General features: G+C 36.2%; 1 protein-coding gene across 1 annotated transcript in view; it reads right to left on the reverse strand.

The window, feature by feature from the left end:
- The window catches only part of dachc (dachshund c), a 79,918-nt gene extending 60,310 nt beyond the window's left edge, over window positions 1-19,608 (reverse strand). The window contains exon 1 of the mRNA XM_067404366.1: window positions 18,806-19,608. Within this exon, the coding sequence (XP_067260467.1) occupies window positions 18,806-19,344 (539 nt within the window). The 5' untranslated portion in view covers window positions 19,345-19,608. The remainder of the gene's footprint in view (window positions 1-18,805) is intronic.
- Between the last annotated feature and the right edge of the window lie 1,346 nt (window positions 19,609-20,954).

Consider the following 20,954-nt stretch of genomic DNA (forward strand, 5'->3'; position numbering starts at 1 on the left):
ATTGAATTGCAATGATGAGATCACTGCTTTCATTCACTCAGCATGTCTGTGATCGGCTACAGTGTTCATCTCTGCAACCTTTCATGCCATGATCTAAATTTAATGCCATAGATCTAAATGTAATGCAACACTGTTCACGATTAGTTAACCTTGAGAGCTGTAATAGTAAAAACGCGCTAATAGAGAGAGTAATACTTGGCTATTTCAAATGGAAAGATGTTAGCCAATCACAGCAGTGGGCGTTTACACTGAAGTCTCACAGCAGACACGCCCCTTAAAACAGAGCGTTCAAACCAGAGGCTAAAATCAGGGTAGGAAAAATGCCTTTTATTTAGAATTTATGACAATATTGGATGTAAAAAGCATACTAACATTATAAGTGCACCCCAGGAAACATTATAAAACAATAAACCAATGCAGTTCATGCCCCTTTTAAGATATTTTTGATGAAATCCAAGAGTTTTTTTTTTTTTATCCCCCATAGAAAGCAACATAATTACCATCATTCAAGGCCAGATAAAGACATTGTTAAAATAGTCAACATGACTACAGTGGCTCAGACTTAATGTTATGAAGCATCGAGAATAGTTTTTGTGCGCAAAAACAAAACAAAAATTATTCAATTTTATTCAACAAATTCGCAGCTCCCCTGTCATTCTCCTACGCTGTTTACGTTTAAGAACTACGTCAGAACGCAGGCTCATTAATGGCCGACTCCTGCGTCAGCAGCACATGCATGTTGCTCATGTGAACAGCGTCTGCCAATACTGAGCCGGTGTTCTGACGAAGAACCTGGAAGCGTTGAACGTAAACAGCATAAGACATAAGAAGTTGTTGAATAAAGTTATTTTTGTTTTGTTTTTGCACACAAAAATATTCTCATTGTTTCATAAAATTAAGTTTGAACCAGTCACGTTGACTATTTTAACAATGTCTTTAGTACCTTTCTGGAACTTTAAAGTGGTGGTTAAATTGCTGTCTATTGAGGAGTCAGAGAGCTCTCGGATTTCATCAAAAATATCTTAATTTGTGTTGAAGATGAACGAAGGTCTTACGGTGTGGAACGACATGAGAGTGAATAATTAATGACAGAAATTTCATTTTTGGGTGAACTAACCCTTTAACACTGTTATTTTCCTGTTTATTACTGTGAAGCTTTCTTTGAAACAATCTGTATTGTATTATAAATATAACTTGACATTAATTACACCTGACATTTAAGCTAATATGAATTGAAGACAACTTGAAACAAATGGAAAAACATTTAGACGGAACTGCCCTTTGATGAAAAAAAGCCCAGCTGAAAGGATAAGAGCAAACATCCTTTATTCTGGGCTCAAACAGGAAGTTCCTTCATGATGGGGCGTAATCGGAGCTCTTATCGCAGTGAAAGACTGAACCCAAATAGTCCACTGTTTGTGTTTCAATCTGCGGCTCTCTGTGATGAATGAAATGTAAATAAGTGTTGTGGCCCCTGCAGGGGGACGAAGAAAGAAGGGGAGAGAAAAAGACAGACAGAGACTTAACATCTGTCCCACACACACACACACAGAGACACTTCAACATTCTTGTTCCCAAAGCATACGTGCACACACACAAATATCCACATGCACAGGAAATAACAGCAATGGAAAAAAACAGTACTGTAAACATTTTACAAACAGACTGCTTCCTCAAACAGACATATACATCCACACACAAACAACCACACCAACAAACTTCAAGAAGATCAGTCAGTGAGTCAGTTAAGATTGTGTGTGTTAGAGTAATATTGTCTTTGACATACTTCAGCAAGCCAGCTTGCCTTTTCAAGCCTGTTTACATTATAAACAAAAAAAAAATCATATCATATTCATAACAGATTATACTCACATTTAAAACAAAACATGATTGATGAAATTATATTGAATTTACAAAGCTCCTGAGCTTGAGAGTCTATCAGTTTATATTAAACTGAGGATCATGTAAACACACTCAAATGTGTTGATGAGAAAGTCTGTGAAAAATTTATAGTCTGAAAACCTAATAAATGTAATGAACGGAATTGTTAGGACTGTGTAGCCAGACACACATGGGGCGGAAATGAATGGTGAGCAAAGAATGAGTGTAATGGACTCATTTAGGAGTTGTTGACTTGTCTTGTATGTTTGTAAATATGTACCATATGAAGTGAACTATTACACCACTGTGTCTTTCTTTTGTGTAACACATTTCATAAGGCTGTTTAAAAACATGTCAGGATAAGCTGAAGTTCAACTAGTTTTGAGAGACTTCCCAATTAATACTGTGACACTCTCCACAAATAATGTACAAAATAGGGCCTGAAACAAAAGTTCAAAAGTTTGGGATCGGTAAGATTTTTAATTTTTTTTTAAAAGAAGTCTCTTATGCGAAACATATGTGCATTTGTTTGATCTAAAATACAGTAAAAACAGTAATATTGTGATTTATTATTACAATTATTACAACAGTTTTCTATTTAAATATATTTTAAAATGTAATTTATTCCTGTGATGCAAAGCTGAATTTTCAGCATCGTTACTCCAGTCTTCAGTGTCACATGATCCTTCAGAAATCATTGTAATGTGCTGATTTGCTGCTCAAGAAACATTTATTATTATTATTATCCACGTTAAAAACATTTTCAGGATTCTTTGATTAATAGAAAGCTCAAAAGGACAGCATTTATCTGAAATAGAAAACTTTTGTAACATTATACACCATTCAAAATAAAAAAAAACAATGGAAAGAAATTAACACTTTTATTCAGCAAGGATGCATTGAATTGATCAAAAGTGACAGTAAATATATTTATAATGTTACAAATGCTTTTTATTTCAGATAAAAATGCTGTTCTTTTGAACTTTCTATTCATCAAAGAATCCTGAAAAAAAAAAAAAGTAGTACACAACTGTTTCCAACCGATTATTTACTTGTTGTACAAAGTATGTAAATGAAGTTAGCATGTCACAAGTTTAAGAAAGTCTAAATCATGTGATCACATTGATGCATGCTTATTATGGAACACAGTTAAATAAATGTTTTGTTTTTGGTATAGGTAAAATTGAAAACAATGTTTTGCAACAATTAAGTGGCAAGTAACAAAACCGAGCCTAGAAATAGAGAGGATTCATTTATTTTTTATTATTAACAAAACAAAAAGCGTTCATCTTATGAAAAAAAAAAAACAGAATAAATTAAACTACTTGTTCTCTATTTGACAAACGTTCAGTTCAGTTAAGTAAGTTCACAGGTCAATTTGATCATATTGTAACCAGGGAACAGTTCAATCTCATATCAGGCAGATGTTAAAAGGTTAATTGTAAAAGTCTATTTCGCCTGTTCAGGTTCTTGCTCCTCTTTAATTTGCTGTTATTATTGTCTCTCATTACAGAAGAATCCAATAGGGACCTGACAGGTGACATCCTATCATCAGAGGGAGGGTTATAAAGCTGCTACTCCGGATTACTAGAGGAATTTTAAGACCTATATAAGCCAGTATTTCCTTCATGTTAATGCTTTAAGAACTTTAGGATTTACCAAGCAGAGATAAAAAGGCATATTCCCCCCCAAAAAGCAGAGAGGCCAGTAAATATTAATTTGAATCTTAGTGAAGTAACAACACACCTCGTCCTGTCTCTCTCTAGAATTACACAGACAATTAGTATTTGTTGTCTAAAAAGTCACCATGAAATCAAAATCGACTATTCTTTTTAAGAATTTTTTTAAAATAACGTGCCTTCATAATCTTGAAGCAAAACAACTTCCCATCCTGCTTGCAATGACATCCCTTCTTTTCTCTGATAATGTGTTCACTGGCGCGAGGGTGGGACAACCTGCAATCAGGGACATACGCAGGGTTTTATAATTACAGAGGTCTAAAAATTGAGCTTGCTAAGGGGGTTCGGGGACATTCTTGTCTCGCCACATTGAAAGTTACGAATTACATTACATGAATCACATAAATTATATATTTTCAATTCAAAATAGTGAAATTACACAAAAGTTTATTAGTTTGCATCCCTGATTATTTCTGTTGGTCGTTTAACATTTCTAAACAGCTGTCAAATATTAAATGTTTAGTTTTAACTACTTACATCTTATCTCACACTTTATGACCGCTAACTAAAGCACTGCTCTTGAATTTGCGCTCAGCAGCTTCTGTGAAAATAAAGCCCGCCTACTTTGATTTGATTGGCCATCTCAAACATTTTGACATTGACGAGCAGTGTTAGACTGATCCGACTTAGAAGGTTATCTTGCTGTTGTGCAATATCCTTGCAGCACCAAAGTAGAGTTAATATTAGGAAATTATTTCACAACCTTTATTATATACACCGTGAAAATACCGGTAACCTCAATAGTGGGTACAGCCCTGCCAATAGCAAACCACAATGATCCAACAATCCAATTAATTCACAATGTCAATGTCAAGTTCGCCCATCTTTTTTTGTTTGTTTTTTGTTTGAGAAGCTGTTTCACTTGGATATATACATCACAATAGGGAAGAAAAGACGATTGCAAACTTTAACAAATTTTAAACCATGAACAAGATTGAGAAAGAAATTGCAATTTTAGTCAGGTAGATCTATATAGGGCCAGATTTACTAACAGCTTGCATCAGCACAAACCCTCCTCACGATTTACTAAAGACATGTATAGTCTTAGTCAAGAGTGCAAAATTAGTGCTAAAAAGACGTGGACTGAGTTATTTTTGCAGCATCTATCAGATGCAAAATTTATGAGAGGAGAGTATTTAATTGAATAGCGCAATGTGATTTACTAATGTTTGTGCTAGTCAATTTACTGGTATTTGCGCCATTATTAAACGCCCCAAAAAAAGCATGTCTTAACACATTTATATATGTGTGTATATGTGTTTGTCAGTTTGCATGCAACAAGTTGCGCCTGTGTCGACCTACACCTGATGAACATCAGCTCTGCTTATTTGCAACCCAACGCTAATTTGCGCTGCTCTTATTAGAATGCGTTGATCATTATGTAATTGACTTGACTGAGTCTATATTCTTTAATTTGCATGTCAGCAGTAGATGACATGCAAAACTTGTCACTCCCATTGGCGTATTTGTGGAATTGCACTCTCAAGCTAATTTGCCCCGTTTAGTAAATCTGGCCCTTAACACAGGTAAAACACCTGTAAAAATAAATAAATACAGAAAATTCCATCAATTTAACACAGTACTTTGTGCTCTATTTTTACTGTTTTTTTTTTTGTTTTTTTTTGTGTGTGTGTGTTTGTTTGTTTGTTTTTAGAGCGTAGATTGAAATGTAAGAAGCTTATTGGAGTTCTGAATGGAGTGTGTTTCCATTGCAGAACAACATTGTGGTCTGACTGGAACAAGACTAATCAAAGCCAATAACATCTGCCATTTACAGGGACAACATCTCAGCTATGTACTCACCTCTATATAGGACATAATTTAAGCCGTGTCTTGTGCATATGTAGGTCATTTAACATCCCACTGCCTTTCCTCTCATCCTTTTGTCCTTCATACAATAAAAGTCCACAACAAAAATAGTAATTTTCACACACTGGCATATAAATCACTCGCTTTTCTCTCTCTCAGTAGCTTTTGGCAGATATGGGCCGGGTGTGTGTGTGTGTGTGTTAACTTTACCTTCTCACGGGGACTGTTTGAAACTACTGCCACTTTCTTTTGACCCTCAGTTGAGAAGAGTTGTGTAAAAACATGAGGTGAAATCAACACAACCATTAAACAGGTTAATCTTTTCCTCGTTCCTTAGTATCCTCTGTGATCTCTCCATCTCTATTTCCGTCTGTTCTCTGTATTTTGGGGAGATGCAAAATTTCCTTCCTCTGTCCTCTCTGCACTAATCAGGTCACAGGCATAAAGGAAGCTTTAGGCAAAACCTTTATGTGTTACTGCTACATTATCCTGTTCTACTTAAAGAAGCATTACCTATAAGAGGATAGAAAAAGAGAGCCAAAAGAGAATGAAAAAAGTCAGCAAAGTTTACAACAACCCAGCATTCCCATGCACTTTGTTTACACATAGCTTTTTTAACTGAGTTTTCCCACAAATGGATACTCCCCTTCACCAGCACAGAATATTCTGTGTTCAATACAAGCTAAGCTCATTCGACAGCATTTGTGGTATAATGTAGATTACCACAAATCCTTTAAATATCAAAAAAGCAAAAATCAAGGCACTTCATTGAAAGTAAATGGGAATAAACTTGAAGTTTATCATTTTATAAAAGCCCTTATAATATGTTTTTTTCCTGTTAAAACTTGTTTATTATTTGAACTGTATTTTTTTTCCTCATTATTTTTACAATCTTTTTAGGGTTTCAGGCATTTCATCGTCATGGCCATGAATTTGTAATGTTATTTTAGTATCATTGAGATACAAATATTTTAAATTAGTGTTTATTTTTTATTTTCCCTTTTCATTTTCTTGACAATTGTATTAATTTAGTTGTGTTTTTGCCATTTTTATTAGTTTTAGTTTTTTTTTCTAAATGTCTATAGTTATTAACTACACTGTAAAAAAATTGTTGGTTTAACTTGAAAAAGTAACTTACCTGGTTGCCTTAAAATTTTGAGTTAATTGAAATTAAAAATTTGAGTTAATACAATGAAGGCAAGTGGTTTAATCAACAGAAACTCGAAATATATTATGTTATCTGTACCACATTAATAATTTAAGTTGATTTGACAAAAGAAACAATGTCATAATAATTAAATAATAATTATTAAAATAATTAAAAAATTATTTATAATAATAAAAAAAATATATATATATATATATATATATATATATATATATATATATATTACAGTGTATAATAACCCTGCAAAGTTGTTTTGAGACTTTACACAGAAAAGTTAACAAGTGTTTTACTCTAAAATGATGTATATTGTTTACATGTATATTGTTTACATTATATTGTTGAGGCTATACTTTTGAAACAGCAAGTATTTTAACATTTGCAGATTGGCCCCATTAACTTCCTCTCTGTGATCTAGATTTTTGCTTTCTTTTTTAATAAGAAAAGGAGAGATAAGTCAAAATTATTTTTGTATTAATGCTGACGATTTAGCTTAACTTGTACTGAACCTGGAATATTCCTTTAAGCCATGCATTTTCCCTCTTTTTTCGACCCCGCACTCTCCTGGCCCCCTAACCCACTGTAGTTTAATGAGCATACTATTTAGTTTCCTACCCACCAAGGCACTTCACAAACAGCTGCATTCTACATGCCACGTTTCCTAGATACATCACAAACAAACACCGGCACAGACTAATAAGAATGTGTTGGTTGTTGATTTTTGATTGGTTCTAAACGTAGCAGAGATTGACAAATCTAGTTGAACTAAATCTATAGTTCTCTCCATGGTCTGCAGTATGGACATCTCAATTAGTTTTTGACATTTTTGACTGAAGAATCTCATTAACGTCAAAGCCAGAGGGGTGAAACTGCCTAATCGTGAAGCTTTGTAACACTTTCCTGACTCTCACAAGACTTCCAAGAGTAGCTGTATGGAAAAGAAAGACAATTTCTCTGATAACATTGAGATTTAACCACGGACATGTCATATAATGCTTTTTCAAATATTTTATGATTTATTAGGTGAGCCTGACATTAATAGGAAAGAGAAAAGAAGTTACGACTTCTAACTACAAATCAGCCACGGCTGTTGATGTGTCTAAAGAGCTTTTTTTTGGCTGTTCTGTGCTTAAAGGGATATTTTCTCCAAAAATTAAGATTTTGTCATTATTTACTCACCCTCATGTTTTTCCAAACCCATGCTCTGAACACAAATTTTATTATTGTCTAATAATTTTTGTCCATTCATTGAAAATCCAAAACGTTCAGGCATAAAATAATATAAAAAACATTTTAAAGTGAATCACATGAATTATTTATAATCATATACAATATATGATCCAAAGAGGTTTGTTCCCACATCAAGCAGCCTACGTATATGAATGAAAGCTTAAAGGATTAGCTCACTTCTGAATGAAAATTTCCTGATGTCTTTCTGTCTTCAGTTTAAAAGAAATTAAGATTTTTGAAGGAAACATTCCAGGAAAACATACAACATGTTGAAGTTCCAAATTGCAGTTTCAGTGCAGCTTCAAAGCGATCTACATGATCCCAGCCGAGGAATAAGAGTCTTGTCTAGCAAAACGATTGGTCAAAAATAAAAATGTATATACTAATGCTTGTCTTGCACTGCTCTGCGCATCCGCCACGCATGACGTAATCACAGGTCACGCGTGATGTAGGCAGAAGTACAGACCCAGTGTCTACAAAGCGAACGTGAAAAGATTTAAGCCAAACTCCTTTTACAAAAAAAAAAAAAAGGTAAAACAACGATATCAGATGATTTTGAAGTTGTAGGAGAAAATTAGAGTTTTTCACCCTACCACAGTACTTCCGCCTACGTCACGCATTACTTTTCTAAAGTGATTACGTAATCTGTGGCGCATCGCAGAGCAGTGCAAGACGAGCATTTGTGGTTAAAAAGTATATACTTTTTTATTTTTTAGAAAATGACCGATCGTTTCGCTAGATAAGACCCTTATTCCTCGTCTGGGATCACGTAGAGCCCTTTGAAGCTGCACTGAAACTGTAATTTGGACCTTCCATCTGGTGAACCCCAGTGAGGTCCACTATATAGAGAACAATCCTGGAATGTTTCCTCAAAAACCTTCATTTGTCTTCGACTGAAGAAAGAAAGACATGAACATCTTGGATGACATGGGGGTGAGTAAATTATCAATAAATTTTAATTCTGAATTGAACTAATCCTTTAAATTAAACCTGTTTATCATATAAAGCATTAGTGTCTCTTCAGAAGACATGGATTAAACCGTTCAAATCATATATTATCTTTACAATGTCTTTTTGTACTTTTAATGCGCAAAAGTTTTGGTTGCATAGACTTTGAAGAGATGGACAAAAACAATTAGAGAATATTAAAAATGTGTTAATTTGTGTTCCAAAGATGATTTAATTTTATGTTGTATTTTTAAAGTTCACAAAGGTGAGATCTTCTGATTGACTCTAAAATTATGATAGTCTCTGATGTCACTCCTGTTGTTTCTGAGAGTCTCATATGGAGTATAAATGTTTGTCTAGTGTTTCCAGATGATGAATTTATACAACATACATGGTATTTTCATTCTAATTGTTAACAACTGTTAATACTTTAACTTGGGTTAGTTATTAATCCTGGCGGTAACCATGAGATTTCACACTGTACATTTGAAATCCCAGGGTTAATGTTCCCATTCGCATATCTAAAAGAATAATAACATTGATGAAGAAATACAGCATGTAGCTTGTTTCAGAGCTTGCTTGTCCAGCTGTGTAAAGGTCACTACGTAATTCTGCTCTGATTTTATCAAAACTTCTGCAATATAATAGAATATTGTTTCTTCATTACTGAAGTTAACTTGTTTGCCGTCACTCTACAACATTTTTTATTTTTTTTTTATCTTTTAACCCTAACATGCAGAAACTGAAGTTTCTGAGACTGCAAAGCGCATTCATTTTTAATGAAGTATTGTAACCAGTTTATGATTGGCTGCTTTTCCTTTTTTCTATTCTACACTCACTTGCTGAAGTGATGACAGAAGCCCCACTCCTTTTCGACCCAACCTGATCTTGTGAGAAAACATATACGTAACGTGACCCGTGCTGGCAAAATGAGTCGCAATGAACAAATTTTCAAAAAAATTAGTTATTGTTATTCTCAAATTCTCTATTAAAAAACCTTCAACATGATGTATGATTTGTTGGAATCAAGTGGAAAAAATGACTGAGCTACACCTCTTTAAAGTTGATCAGCAAAGTCAATTTTGAGAAAAATCGAGTAAAAGTTTTCTGAAGGTTCCAGAACAAAATCACCAAGCAACCATACCTTAAAATCCCTGGTAATAACACCAAATTTGACACACACACACACCAAGTCAAAACCCATATCTATAGGAAAAATAAATAATATTTCCATGATTCTACAATTGTTTGATTAACATTAATGAAGCAGACAGCATATTTATCAAGACCTACTGTATCACACGTAGGCTATCTAATATAATGTTACACATCAGATGTTTTTCCCTAACAGTTAACCAAACATTCACTTAAGACACAAATAATAACAAATAATCTTTGTGTGACTACTCACCAAGACACATTTCATTGGTTCAGATTCATGCCATTGAGAATTCGCTATGAATATTCACAAAGTTGGAATGCTGCGCTTTACCAAACAAAAAATGCTGGGCTAAAAACAACCCAAGCTGGGTAAAATATGGACAAACCCAGCAGGTTGAGTTAAAAGGCACCTATTATGCCCTCTTTCACATGATGTATTATAAGTCTCTCGTCTGGTCAAGTTTCAGCTTAAAATACCTCACAAATTTGCCCCTATTTGGGGGTGAGCAAAAACATGCCTTTTACTATATTACTATATTGCTGGCTAAAAAAATAAATCCAAAATTGGTTGAAAAAAAATAGCTGGGTGAAAACAACCCAATCCCTGGTTTTGTCCACATTTAACCCAGCAGTTTTTAGAGTGAAAGGAAGCAGCAGTCGTCCAAAAGTGAGCGAAGAAAAACAACATTTTTCATTAACAAAGGAAAGTTGTCCTCTCAGAAAACGTACACATAAAGATGTTTATTTGCTATTTGGAGCATTGGGATCACTAGACGAGGGCTTAATGAACTCATTTTGGTGAAAACCTCAAATTCGACCAAAACTGACTTTTTGCACTTGTTTTGCCTGTAGCTTGTAATTAGACTGTGCGCATTCCGACTCATTTTGCCAGCATGGGTCGCATTTACAAAGTTTCAATTTTATACAAATTTGTAAAATGTGATTTGTAGGAAATTAAACACATGATGCAGAGACAACTGTTATTAGATTTTGCGTCTTTGCCACAGACAGACGATTACCGCAAACTCTGACCTACACTAAACCCTACCATTAGTGTGAGATAAAAACGCATTTGCTGAGGCAACTACGTTATTTTAGCTTGCTTGCTTCTACAAGTCTTTAAGCTCTTTTATCATGAGTCGTGTTTCACATTATTTGTACCAGAGTGCTCGGCTTTGCAAGTGCAATACTGTATCAGGTAAGCTCCCAAGCAAGTTTACTAAGTCAGAAAAGCCATACATATGGAGTTGGTTATGTGATACACATGTCAAAATGTATTCTTTTACAAATCATGCATTATGGTAAAAGTGTTTTGAGGTCATAATATAAAAGGAATTTCATGAAAACAAGTCTTTATTAATCAATAATCTGCCCCTGTAATCACACTTTGTGTTAAAAAATAAATAACTGTCTCTATTGTTCATTTCAACTAGAAACTGCAGTGAGTTGTATGTAGGTAAATTTTTTAAATTTTGTAAAACTGTAGGTAGCAAGTTATTTCAATGAGCCCATGTTCATTAAAGGTGCCATAGAACGTCATTTTAAAAGATCTAATATAAGTCTAAGGTGTCCCCTAAATGTGTCTGTGAAGTTTCAGCTCAACTTAAGTATAGTATTTATTTGGATGTTTACATTTGATTCTGAATGAGTTTGATAGTGCTCCGTGGCTAAAGCTAACATTACACACTGTTGGAGAGATTTATAAAGAATGAAGTTGTGTTTATGAATTATACAGACTGCAACTGTTTAAAAATGAAAATAACGACAGTCTTATCTCCGTGAATACAGTAAGAAACGATGGTAACTTTAACCACATTTAACAGTACATTAGCAACATGCTAACGAAACATTTAGAAAGACAATTCACAGATATCACAAAAAATATCATGATATCATGGATCATGAACAGTTATTATTGCTCCATCTGCCATTTTCGCTATTGTCCTTGCTTGCTTACCTGCTTAAAGTCTGTTAATCCAGCTGTTCACAGATCCAGATGTTTTGCCCTTGTGTAATGCCTTGAACATGAGCTGGCATATGCAAATATTGGGGGCGTACATATTAATGATCCCGACTGTTACGTAACAGTCGGTGTTATGTTGAGATTCGCCTGTTCTTCGGAGGTCTTTTAAACAAGTGAGATTTATATAAGAAGGAGGAAACAATGGAGTTTGAGACTCACTGTATGTCATTTCCATGTACTGAACTCTTGTTATTCAACTATGCCAAGATAAATTCAATTTTTAATTCTAGGGCACCTTTAATATAAAGAAAAAGAACCAAAGCGTTCTAATATACTAAAGCTCATAGTATTTCTTTCACTTCCTGTTATACTGTGTGCAGGTGTTTTTCAGAATTAAATTATCGTAAAACTCCTGTAATTCAATGTTTAAAATGTCCCATTATGAAGCAATCACAGGAAACTAACGAACCATTTCTGTTCTGTCCATCATCCTCTCTCATCAACAAGATCATCGACCATGTGTGTCTGTGTGAGAGACTTCATGATCAAACAGCCAGAACAGTGTGTTAATAATCAGACCGAGTCAAAACATCATGGTGGCCACGTACAAACAGAAAAACACACACACACACACACACACACTTTAGATTTCCATGTGCTTCAGAGGGAGCCGGAACAGAGAGACTCCCTGAGGTGGAATTAATGAAAAACCCTTTCATGGAAAACTCATCAAGCTGAGAGAGAGAGCGAGAGAGAGAGGAGGAGACCACTAGCTTGTGTATGAGAGAGAAAGGAATGGAGAAAGTAAGGAAGAGATAGCATGTCCTTGTGTGTGTAGTGAGTGGAGGGGGGGTCAGAGCGCGTGACCTCTCATTTCATACTTTAATTAAAATCTCCCCCTGACGTCCTCCTCTCTTCCATGCTGGCTCGCCTTCCCACAGAGGCCATCAGTGCAGGCGCACACACACATTCTTTCCTCGGCCCTCCACACACACCGGCACCCGCGTACACAAACACACACTCAATTTGAAAAGACATGTTTACTCTATCTCTAATGTCCTCCTGTGTTTCATTAGCTCTGTAACATTCTGTAAACACCAGGGGAACTTTCAGAGCATTGCTTACACCACCATTACATTGAATACACAAGAGAAGCATCAGACGCCAAAACACATCATATGCAAACAACTAATGGATCCAAAAAATGGCTTTTTGAGCACCCGAATGAGAATTTTGTCAATTAAGGATAAAGCCCTTGGTACAATTTGTGTACAAACGGCTTTACGTACGATTTACACAGAGATCCGTTCTGCTCGTGTTTTATGAATAAGGCCCCTTGTGTCCATAGACTTCATATTTAACTTGTGCGCAACATTGTGAGAACAGCTGTTATCAGAGTAATCCATCATTTGTTTTACCTGCTCAGCAAAAAGCAAAAACAAGAACTAAGCACCGTTATGTTCTGAAGACCAATAACAGTGGGTGTGCACCTATGAAGATGTGTGTGTGTGTGTGTGTGTGTGTGTGTGCGCACTGAGAGCAAGTGTCAACACTATACATTTCTCTGTCTGTGTGTGTGTGTGTGTGTGTGTGTGTGTGTGTGTGTGTGTGTGTGTGTGTGTGTGTGTGTGTGTGTGTGTGTGTGTGTGTGTGTGTGTGTGTGTGTTAAAAAGCAGCTGGAGTTTCCCACAGATCAAACAGAGAAAGAACAATAATGAACAAAGTGCTGAAACCCCATGATGAACTTTATGCCCAATAAAGAGGTGCTTTAATGCTGATATGAAAGTAACTCATCCATCCAATACCAGACCACAACCACTTCAATATCAACTTTAAACCTTGGTTCACCATGAAGGAGATACCTACACTAGCCCTGTGCAGACATTAAATCATCTCCTCTTTAGATCTCAGATATAGAGGCAAACCAAAATGTATTCAGACACCTTGAACATTTCATTCATTAATACAGTTTATTCACTAGTTTAAAAAATGACAAGATCTTAAATTAAACTGAGTCAGAAAAAAAATTATGTCAGATAACACTTAAGTAAAACATGGTCCAATTTTTTATCATTTTTACTGGTAGTCCACTGTATGAATAATTTTTGGGTATAATGTCACAGTTTACTTTATTTTGCTATCCTCACTTACATAAACGAACTATAGTGTCCTGCATCCACTAGTAAAAATATACCAAAAATATAAAAAATGAATCATTTTTGGTTTGAATGTATATCACATGTGAAATAGTTTATAATTGGATGAAATAACATGATTTAAAAGTATCTAGATTCATTTATTCAAAAATACATCATTCTAATTCATACATACAGTGGCTTACATATCTTCACACCTTACAAATCTTCTATGATGAGTATGCCCCCTAAAATGTATTTAAATGTACTAAATATAAAGTAAAAAATGTAATCATAATTAAGGAAAAAATTGTAAAATTCTTGAAAGAAAACTTTTTAATTAGATGGACAAGTTATTAATATTAATCAATCATTTCTATTATACATGACATCATTTTTATCTTTAATCAATCATTTTAATCAAATTAATATATTTATTAATTATTTTTGAAACTAAACTGCTACACTTAAAAACGCTTGATCGGCCAAATCAAAGTCATGTAGATGACCATCATGCAAAATAACATAAAAAAATAATAAACCATGAAATAATATCATCAGAACTCTTGCAGACCCTCATGACTATATGTAAAGGTCAAAAAGTGTATTAAAACATCAGATAAATTTTACTTTTCATTGACAATCACATGACGTTTTTTATTCAATTTTAAGTTTTCTTAAAGATGTATATTAACTAAAGTTTGTCCATGTACATTTCTAGAAAGTTTGCACGTTTTAAGCTAAATTTGTAAAAATTTGTTCTTGATCACGGACCCTATTACTTGTCTCTCTTACATATTTTTTACATTTGCAATTATTTTCCTGGCAAATGTAATTTAAGTGATTTACAAGAAAGCATTTATTCACTTTGTGACAAATTCTTTGAAATTGCGCATCTCACTAAACATTCTACAACCTACGTTCTGTATGACTGCATCTAAACAAACACCACACACACACACACACACACAAAAAACCCACACAGTGTGCATGTAAGGTGATATTTTCCTAACTCTCATCAGTCCAACTCATCATCAAGTACACACACAGTCTTACACTTACACAACAGCAGATGGACACGCAAACACAATAGCACCATAAAGACATCAACAGTATTTTAAGCCCTTGTTCGCTAACACATTTCTTTTATGATACGCAGCATGCCACAACAAAGCTATCAGCTGTCTGAGCAGCTGCATCGGCGGTTTCCAATAGAGTCACTAAAGCTTTGAGAGATCTGAACACACACACACACAAAGGATATCAATTTCAACCACACATGTACAACAGCAGACCATAAACTCCACAGCCGTATATAATGATTGATATTAGAGGATTAAAAATATACTGCAGGCTTGAAAGTGCGGCAATCGAAACCTTTCGTGATAATACAAGTGCAGAAAAACTGTGTGGATGGATTACAGATCTGGTTCAGTGTCACACATTCACACACTCGTCTTTTTTCCTTCCACTAATCCCTCGCTCCGCACTAATACACTGTGGAAGGGCCGAATCAAACCTTGCTGACTGATAGAGGCTTGTGTTACTGCTGGATAGGACCTGAAGGTCAAGGGAAGAGAGACGTGCAGAGACGTCTGTTTGAGTTTAGTGTGTGTGTGTGCATGTACATAAGAAAGAGGAAAAAACAGCGGGTGAGTGCAAGATAACAGGAATTTTTAAATGAAAGCAATCACACTGACATCAATTAATTGTCTGCGGATAATTTGCTGTCTAGGGTGCCTGTGCCGCTGGTATGAGTATTTGTTTTGACTGTAATCCGTGGCCTTTAAAATGTCTCCCATTTGAAGATCAGAGAAAGAGAACACACACTGACACACTCCTCTCACACTGAGCATTCACACGACTTGAACGCTGTGACAAGAAAATCTTCAAAGACGCAAATACCCATTTTTGCAGAGTATTCGCAAAAGGTTTGCGCTAAGCTCTGTCTGTCATCTCACTTTCTTGCTTGGTCCTCCACAAATGCACACACTAATGCATACCAAGACCTGCGTAAACTCCACTTCACAGAGTTTCTGAGAGAAAGGTTACAATACAAAGCCAATGAGTCGTGATGCATCACGTCCATTTAAGACTTTCTGGAAGTGACTGTGATTCTACGAAAATAAATAATTCAGTAAATAAGGGCAGACTAAGTGCAGGCTAACTGTAAAAGAAGACAAAGCATTTTTTTACTATTACGAGCAAAAACAAAAACAAGGCAAGCCTTTTATGGACATTCAAAACTTCCATGTTAGTGAATCAGCCTTTAAATAATGGAAAACATTGTGTTTGTGTGCAACACAATCTGATGGCTCAGTCTGTGAGGTGCTGCAGTAAATCAACTATTAGTTTTTATGCTGATCCAAGATGCGGTTTTTTTTTTGCTTCCAAACAATTACAGGTAGAATTTAGTCATAAAAGGAAATGCTTGGAGTGATGAATGGCTCTCTAAAGCAGACAGACCAAGTCAGCACCTACAGGGCATTTTTTCTGTCTGCCAGAAAAAGCTCATGGATTAGATGACGGTCAGAGAAGACATATCTTTTCAACACAGAGAAGCACTGAGGAAGAAGACAGATTTGATGAATTAACAGCAGCATAGCTCCAAAAAGGGACATTTGAGTCTCACAACATGGGGTGGAGATGTGGTTTTGTTGTTTAGTTTCTCCTTTCGTTAACTCGTGTCGCATTAACAACCTATTTAAAGGAAACATCAACGTGCCAGTTGAGCAGAATCCCTTTATCCGGTCATGATGACTCAAAGTGCCTAACTTTGACTCAGCATGATTCATTTCTGAAACAGAGCCACCCTTTGCAACCTATACAACAATCGATCTCATAAGAATACGTAACTGTTTTGTGAGGACATTTCATATGAATTTGAACGATTTTAACATAAGAGTTTTAGGAAAGAGTAAGCATAAGGTCCATCCCTAAACTTAACCATCAGTGGGAAGTAAACAGATTGTACGAAAGCATGGGCTACAACTGAAATGAATTCATACGAATTAGCTACTAATTCACAAAAATGTCAAATAGTTATACGAATTGCCAACTCAGCTCAACTTATAAACTTCCAAATCAGTTTGGTGTTTGGAGAATTCAAGAGACAGAGGTCCAAAAGTTTAGCTCATGCCACTTGCTATCTGATCTCCATTCAGCTCTGCCAAAATTAAAACATTAGAAGGCCAGACATCGATTAAATAGTCATTACTCAAAGATAGAAACTCTTAAAATGGTCTGTTTTGAGCTTTCTGACATGAGTTGGTCGCAGTTTAAATTCCTAAATACCTTCTTATGTCCTATGTGAGTCTAACAGAGCAAATCAGAGGGCAGGACATTAGTCTAATTTGTGCATAAATGAGTCGTGATACAAATTTTAAAACACATTCGTAAATTTGTAGATTAATCCTGAGGCGAAAAGTATTAATACGATTAGAATATATTTCAAAGTGGAGACCAAATGGGCGGGGGAACTGTTAGAGAGCGCCCTTTTAAAACTGCCGCTCTAGGCAATATGAAAAATTAATTAATTTCTGCGGAGAATCAATTTCTATATTAGACACCGCCGGAGAGCGAGCGCGCGGACAGGATTCAGAGATTCTAATCTCGTTCCAGTAACTTGTGTCACAAGCGCTTAACATCTCCTCGCCAGTGCCCATGGCTGCCTAAATGCGCTCTTTAATAAGCAAGCAGATGAGCTGGTGTCATAAATTTGCTCGTAGACACCGAGGTTTAGATAAGCAAACCCATAGTTCTTTCAAACAAGGGCTCTCTCGAGCGCAAACGCAGGTATGTTTGCCATCATTCTAAAGGTCAGACAATGTAATTTGCTTTATTAATACAACTGAAGGGCCGTTGTTTTCAAAGCACGCGGACTTTGATGGCAACAGTGTCGGTTGCAAAGAATATATGACCGCTTTTTATGACAGTCGTCTGACCTGATAACGACTAATAAATTCAAGCCACGTCGTGAGTCGCTGCAAATTCAGGAATTCACATTTCAAACTCAGAAAACGATAATACACACGAGACATATTGTTTAAAACAGCGAACCTGACACCCACAAACGGGACAACTGACGATTAACCTGTGAGTTATTCAGTTTAACTTGTAACAAAACCAGACTAGTCCCATTAAATATTCATATCATACACTGATACGATCTCTCTCCCTCTCTCTTTTCCATATCAGTCTCCTAAAGTGTTTGTTTACACATGATACGTTTTAGAAAGAGACAAAGAGTTACATTCAATCCTATTCTTACTGCCTGATTGATGGTGAAAGACACCTATCCTGCCCAAAGGTGTCCCAGGTCTGGATAGGTGTGTGTGGTGTGCTGTATGTTCACTGTGATGCATTTCAGTGTGAGTAACCTGATATGTGCACGATTATCAAAGGCCAAACTGTTCTGACTGGATCATAAGCAGATAAATATGCTGCGCTCAGCAAAGAAGAGATGTGAAAATAACGTCTGCGCAAGATACTGTACTGATATGAGCTCAATAAATGCGCACAGTACAAGGTGCGATTGTTTAATTCTTTTTTAGTTTGGTGCAACTTTTCAAAGTCGTGGTTTCTGTATCCTTTCTTACACACTCCTAAAAACAACGGTTCTTTATTGACACTGATGGAGAACATTGATTCCATGGAAACTTTCAAACGCACAACATCATTGAAAGATTCTTCAGTGGCACAAAATGGGTCTTCTATGAACTTTTATTTTTAAGAGTGCAGGACAGAAAAGTGTCTCGCGAAGCTTTGAGTTTACCTTGCATTGGTGCAGTCGTTATACAGGACCTCGAAGTCTTTTCTCGATATAAGTTTGCAGCGATTGACTCCAGGCTGAATCGCGCCCAGTCCACGGAGGATGCGAACCTGCTCCACGTTGCACACCACAGGCGTTATCTCCAGACGTTTGAGTTTCGTGTATACAGTGTGCAGTCCACCGACCAGGTGCTTGAGAAAGAGGTCAAACGCCTGCGGGAGGCAGATGAGCTCGTTGCCGTTGACAGTGAAAGACGCGAGCTTTGCGCCTCGGACCTCGACCATTTTACACTCGTTGTTTTGAGGGGTGTTTTCCACTGGAGAAGGAGTGGAATACACGGGTTTGTGCGGGAGGCTACCAATGGGGATACCCGGGCTCGCGGAGGAGAGAAGTTCCGATCTGAAGATGCTCGGTCCGGCTGGGGTGACGGACGGTGAGGGCGAGAGGGTCGCCGGGGTCGAGGAGTTGACAGCCGCGGCGATCGACATTGGAGGCGCGTGGGCCATCGGTGTCGCGGGCAGCAGCGCAGCCGGTGTGGCCATGTTCAACACTAAATAAATGTCTTTAAAGTATTCGAACAAAAGTAATATCTCACAGGAGAGTTAATAAAACAACAACAAAAACAATTCCGTTTTGATGGAAAGTAAAATCAGCTTGGCACGGGGGAAAAAAAACGAGATATTGTCTGTGCGTCACAACATCGATCAAAGCGTGATAGTGACAGTGGGAAAAAGTGAAGAGCTGCGCTAGTGGTGCTCGGACGAGTTGAATCTGTCACATTGTGGTCAGGAGGAGGAGCCAAGAAACAAAGAGAGTTTGGAAGAGACACAGCGCGCACGTGTGTTCCTTTCTTTCAGAACAGGTACATCTGAAACAATAAACTTCGAAAGAACTCTTGCTATTGTTGAGCGTGCTTTATATAGGCATATTCACTTTATATTCACACTAAAGATAAACAAACAAAACAACAGACTACATATTGAACGTTTATTTTTGCAGCCATTGACAGTTATGTTATGTAACAAGTGCGTGAAAGGCTGTTTAGTTGTCGTAGTTTATCAGAAAGTTTATGAAAGGACAGACGTATTGCTTTAATTCATGCTCGAGATGATATGAATAATAACAGCACTCCAATAGTTAATGGCGCTTTGTACATGCACACGGGCAAGTGATTAATTCGCCGCGTGAGAAATTCTGATGAAACAATATTGAAAGCAATTTAAATAAAGCTCATTTAAATGTCAATTCTCATGGTTGGGGCTTTACTATAATTGGCTATTTAATTAAAACAATTTTCACGGTCATTAATACAGCCCGAGCGTTGTAGTGCACTGACATATTTTAATTACATGGTATTAACAAAATTGATATGCCTTAAAAAGCACGGTGAAAATTTAAATAAGAAATGATTTAAGCAATTATACATCATCCCCATATGGACATTACGAGTATCAGCATATGACTGGTCAGCAATGAGAGAGAATGAAACAACTTATTGGGCACTCTTTTTAAAAGTGAAAGAGTGGAGAAAATTGAAAATATTACTTCTAGAATAATTTCACAATTTTTGTTTTTGTTACATTGTGAGGTCAAGCATGCACAGAGGCAGGATATAAAGCTTATACTGCCATCTATTGTGAAGGATTTGGGAAGTGAAAAGAATTAAACTGAAATGTCAACGACTATTTGTTATTTTCACAAGCCCAAAGTGTTCATTACAGACCGCACATCCTACGGTTTGTAATGGTTCTCAACATTTACAACCGTTAATCTCAGAATAAACACTTGTGGAGTCTCTTGAGGCACAGCAACACATATCAATTATCATAATACACTTCTCATAGAGGCATCGTGATAGGAAGTCACTTATGTACCCAATTTCAATGACACTTACGGTCTGTCAGTGGGTTTAGTGACATTTCACAAAAAGTAAGCGTAGAACAGTTCTCCAGTCAAGCAATGGAACAAGACAATAGGAATGCACAATGTTATCTGCCAATATTTTTACAATTATTTTGCAATAAGATTTTATAGCTACAATAATATGGGCACTATAAACAATTTTATATGCATCATTTAAGAGTTCACTTCTGCTTTCATGTCCTCTGCAATCTGTCAGACCATCATGAGCTGTTCTGTTTTCTGGTGTTAA

This window comes from Chanodichthys erythropterus, chromosome 12, assembly GCF_024489055.1.
Source record: "Chanodichthys erythropterus isolate Z2021 chromosome 12, ASM2448905v1, whole genome shotgun sequence".
Classification (NCBI taxonomy): Eukaryota; Metazoa; Chordata; class Actinopteri; order Cypriniformes; family Xenocyprididae; genus Chanodichthys; species Chanodichthys erythropterus.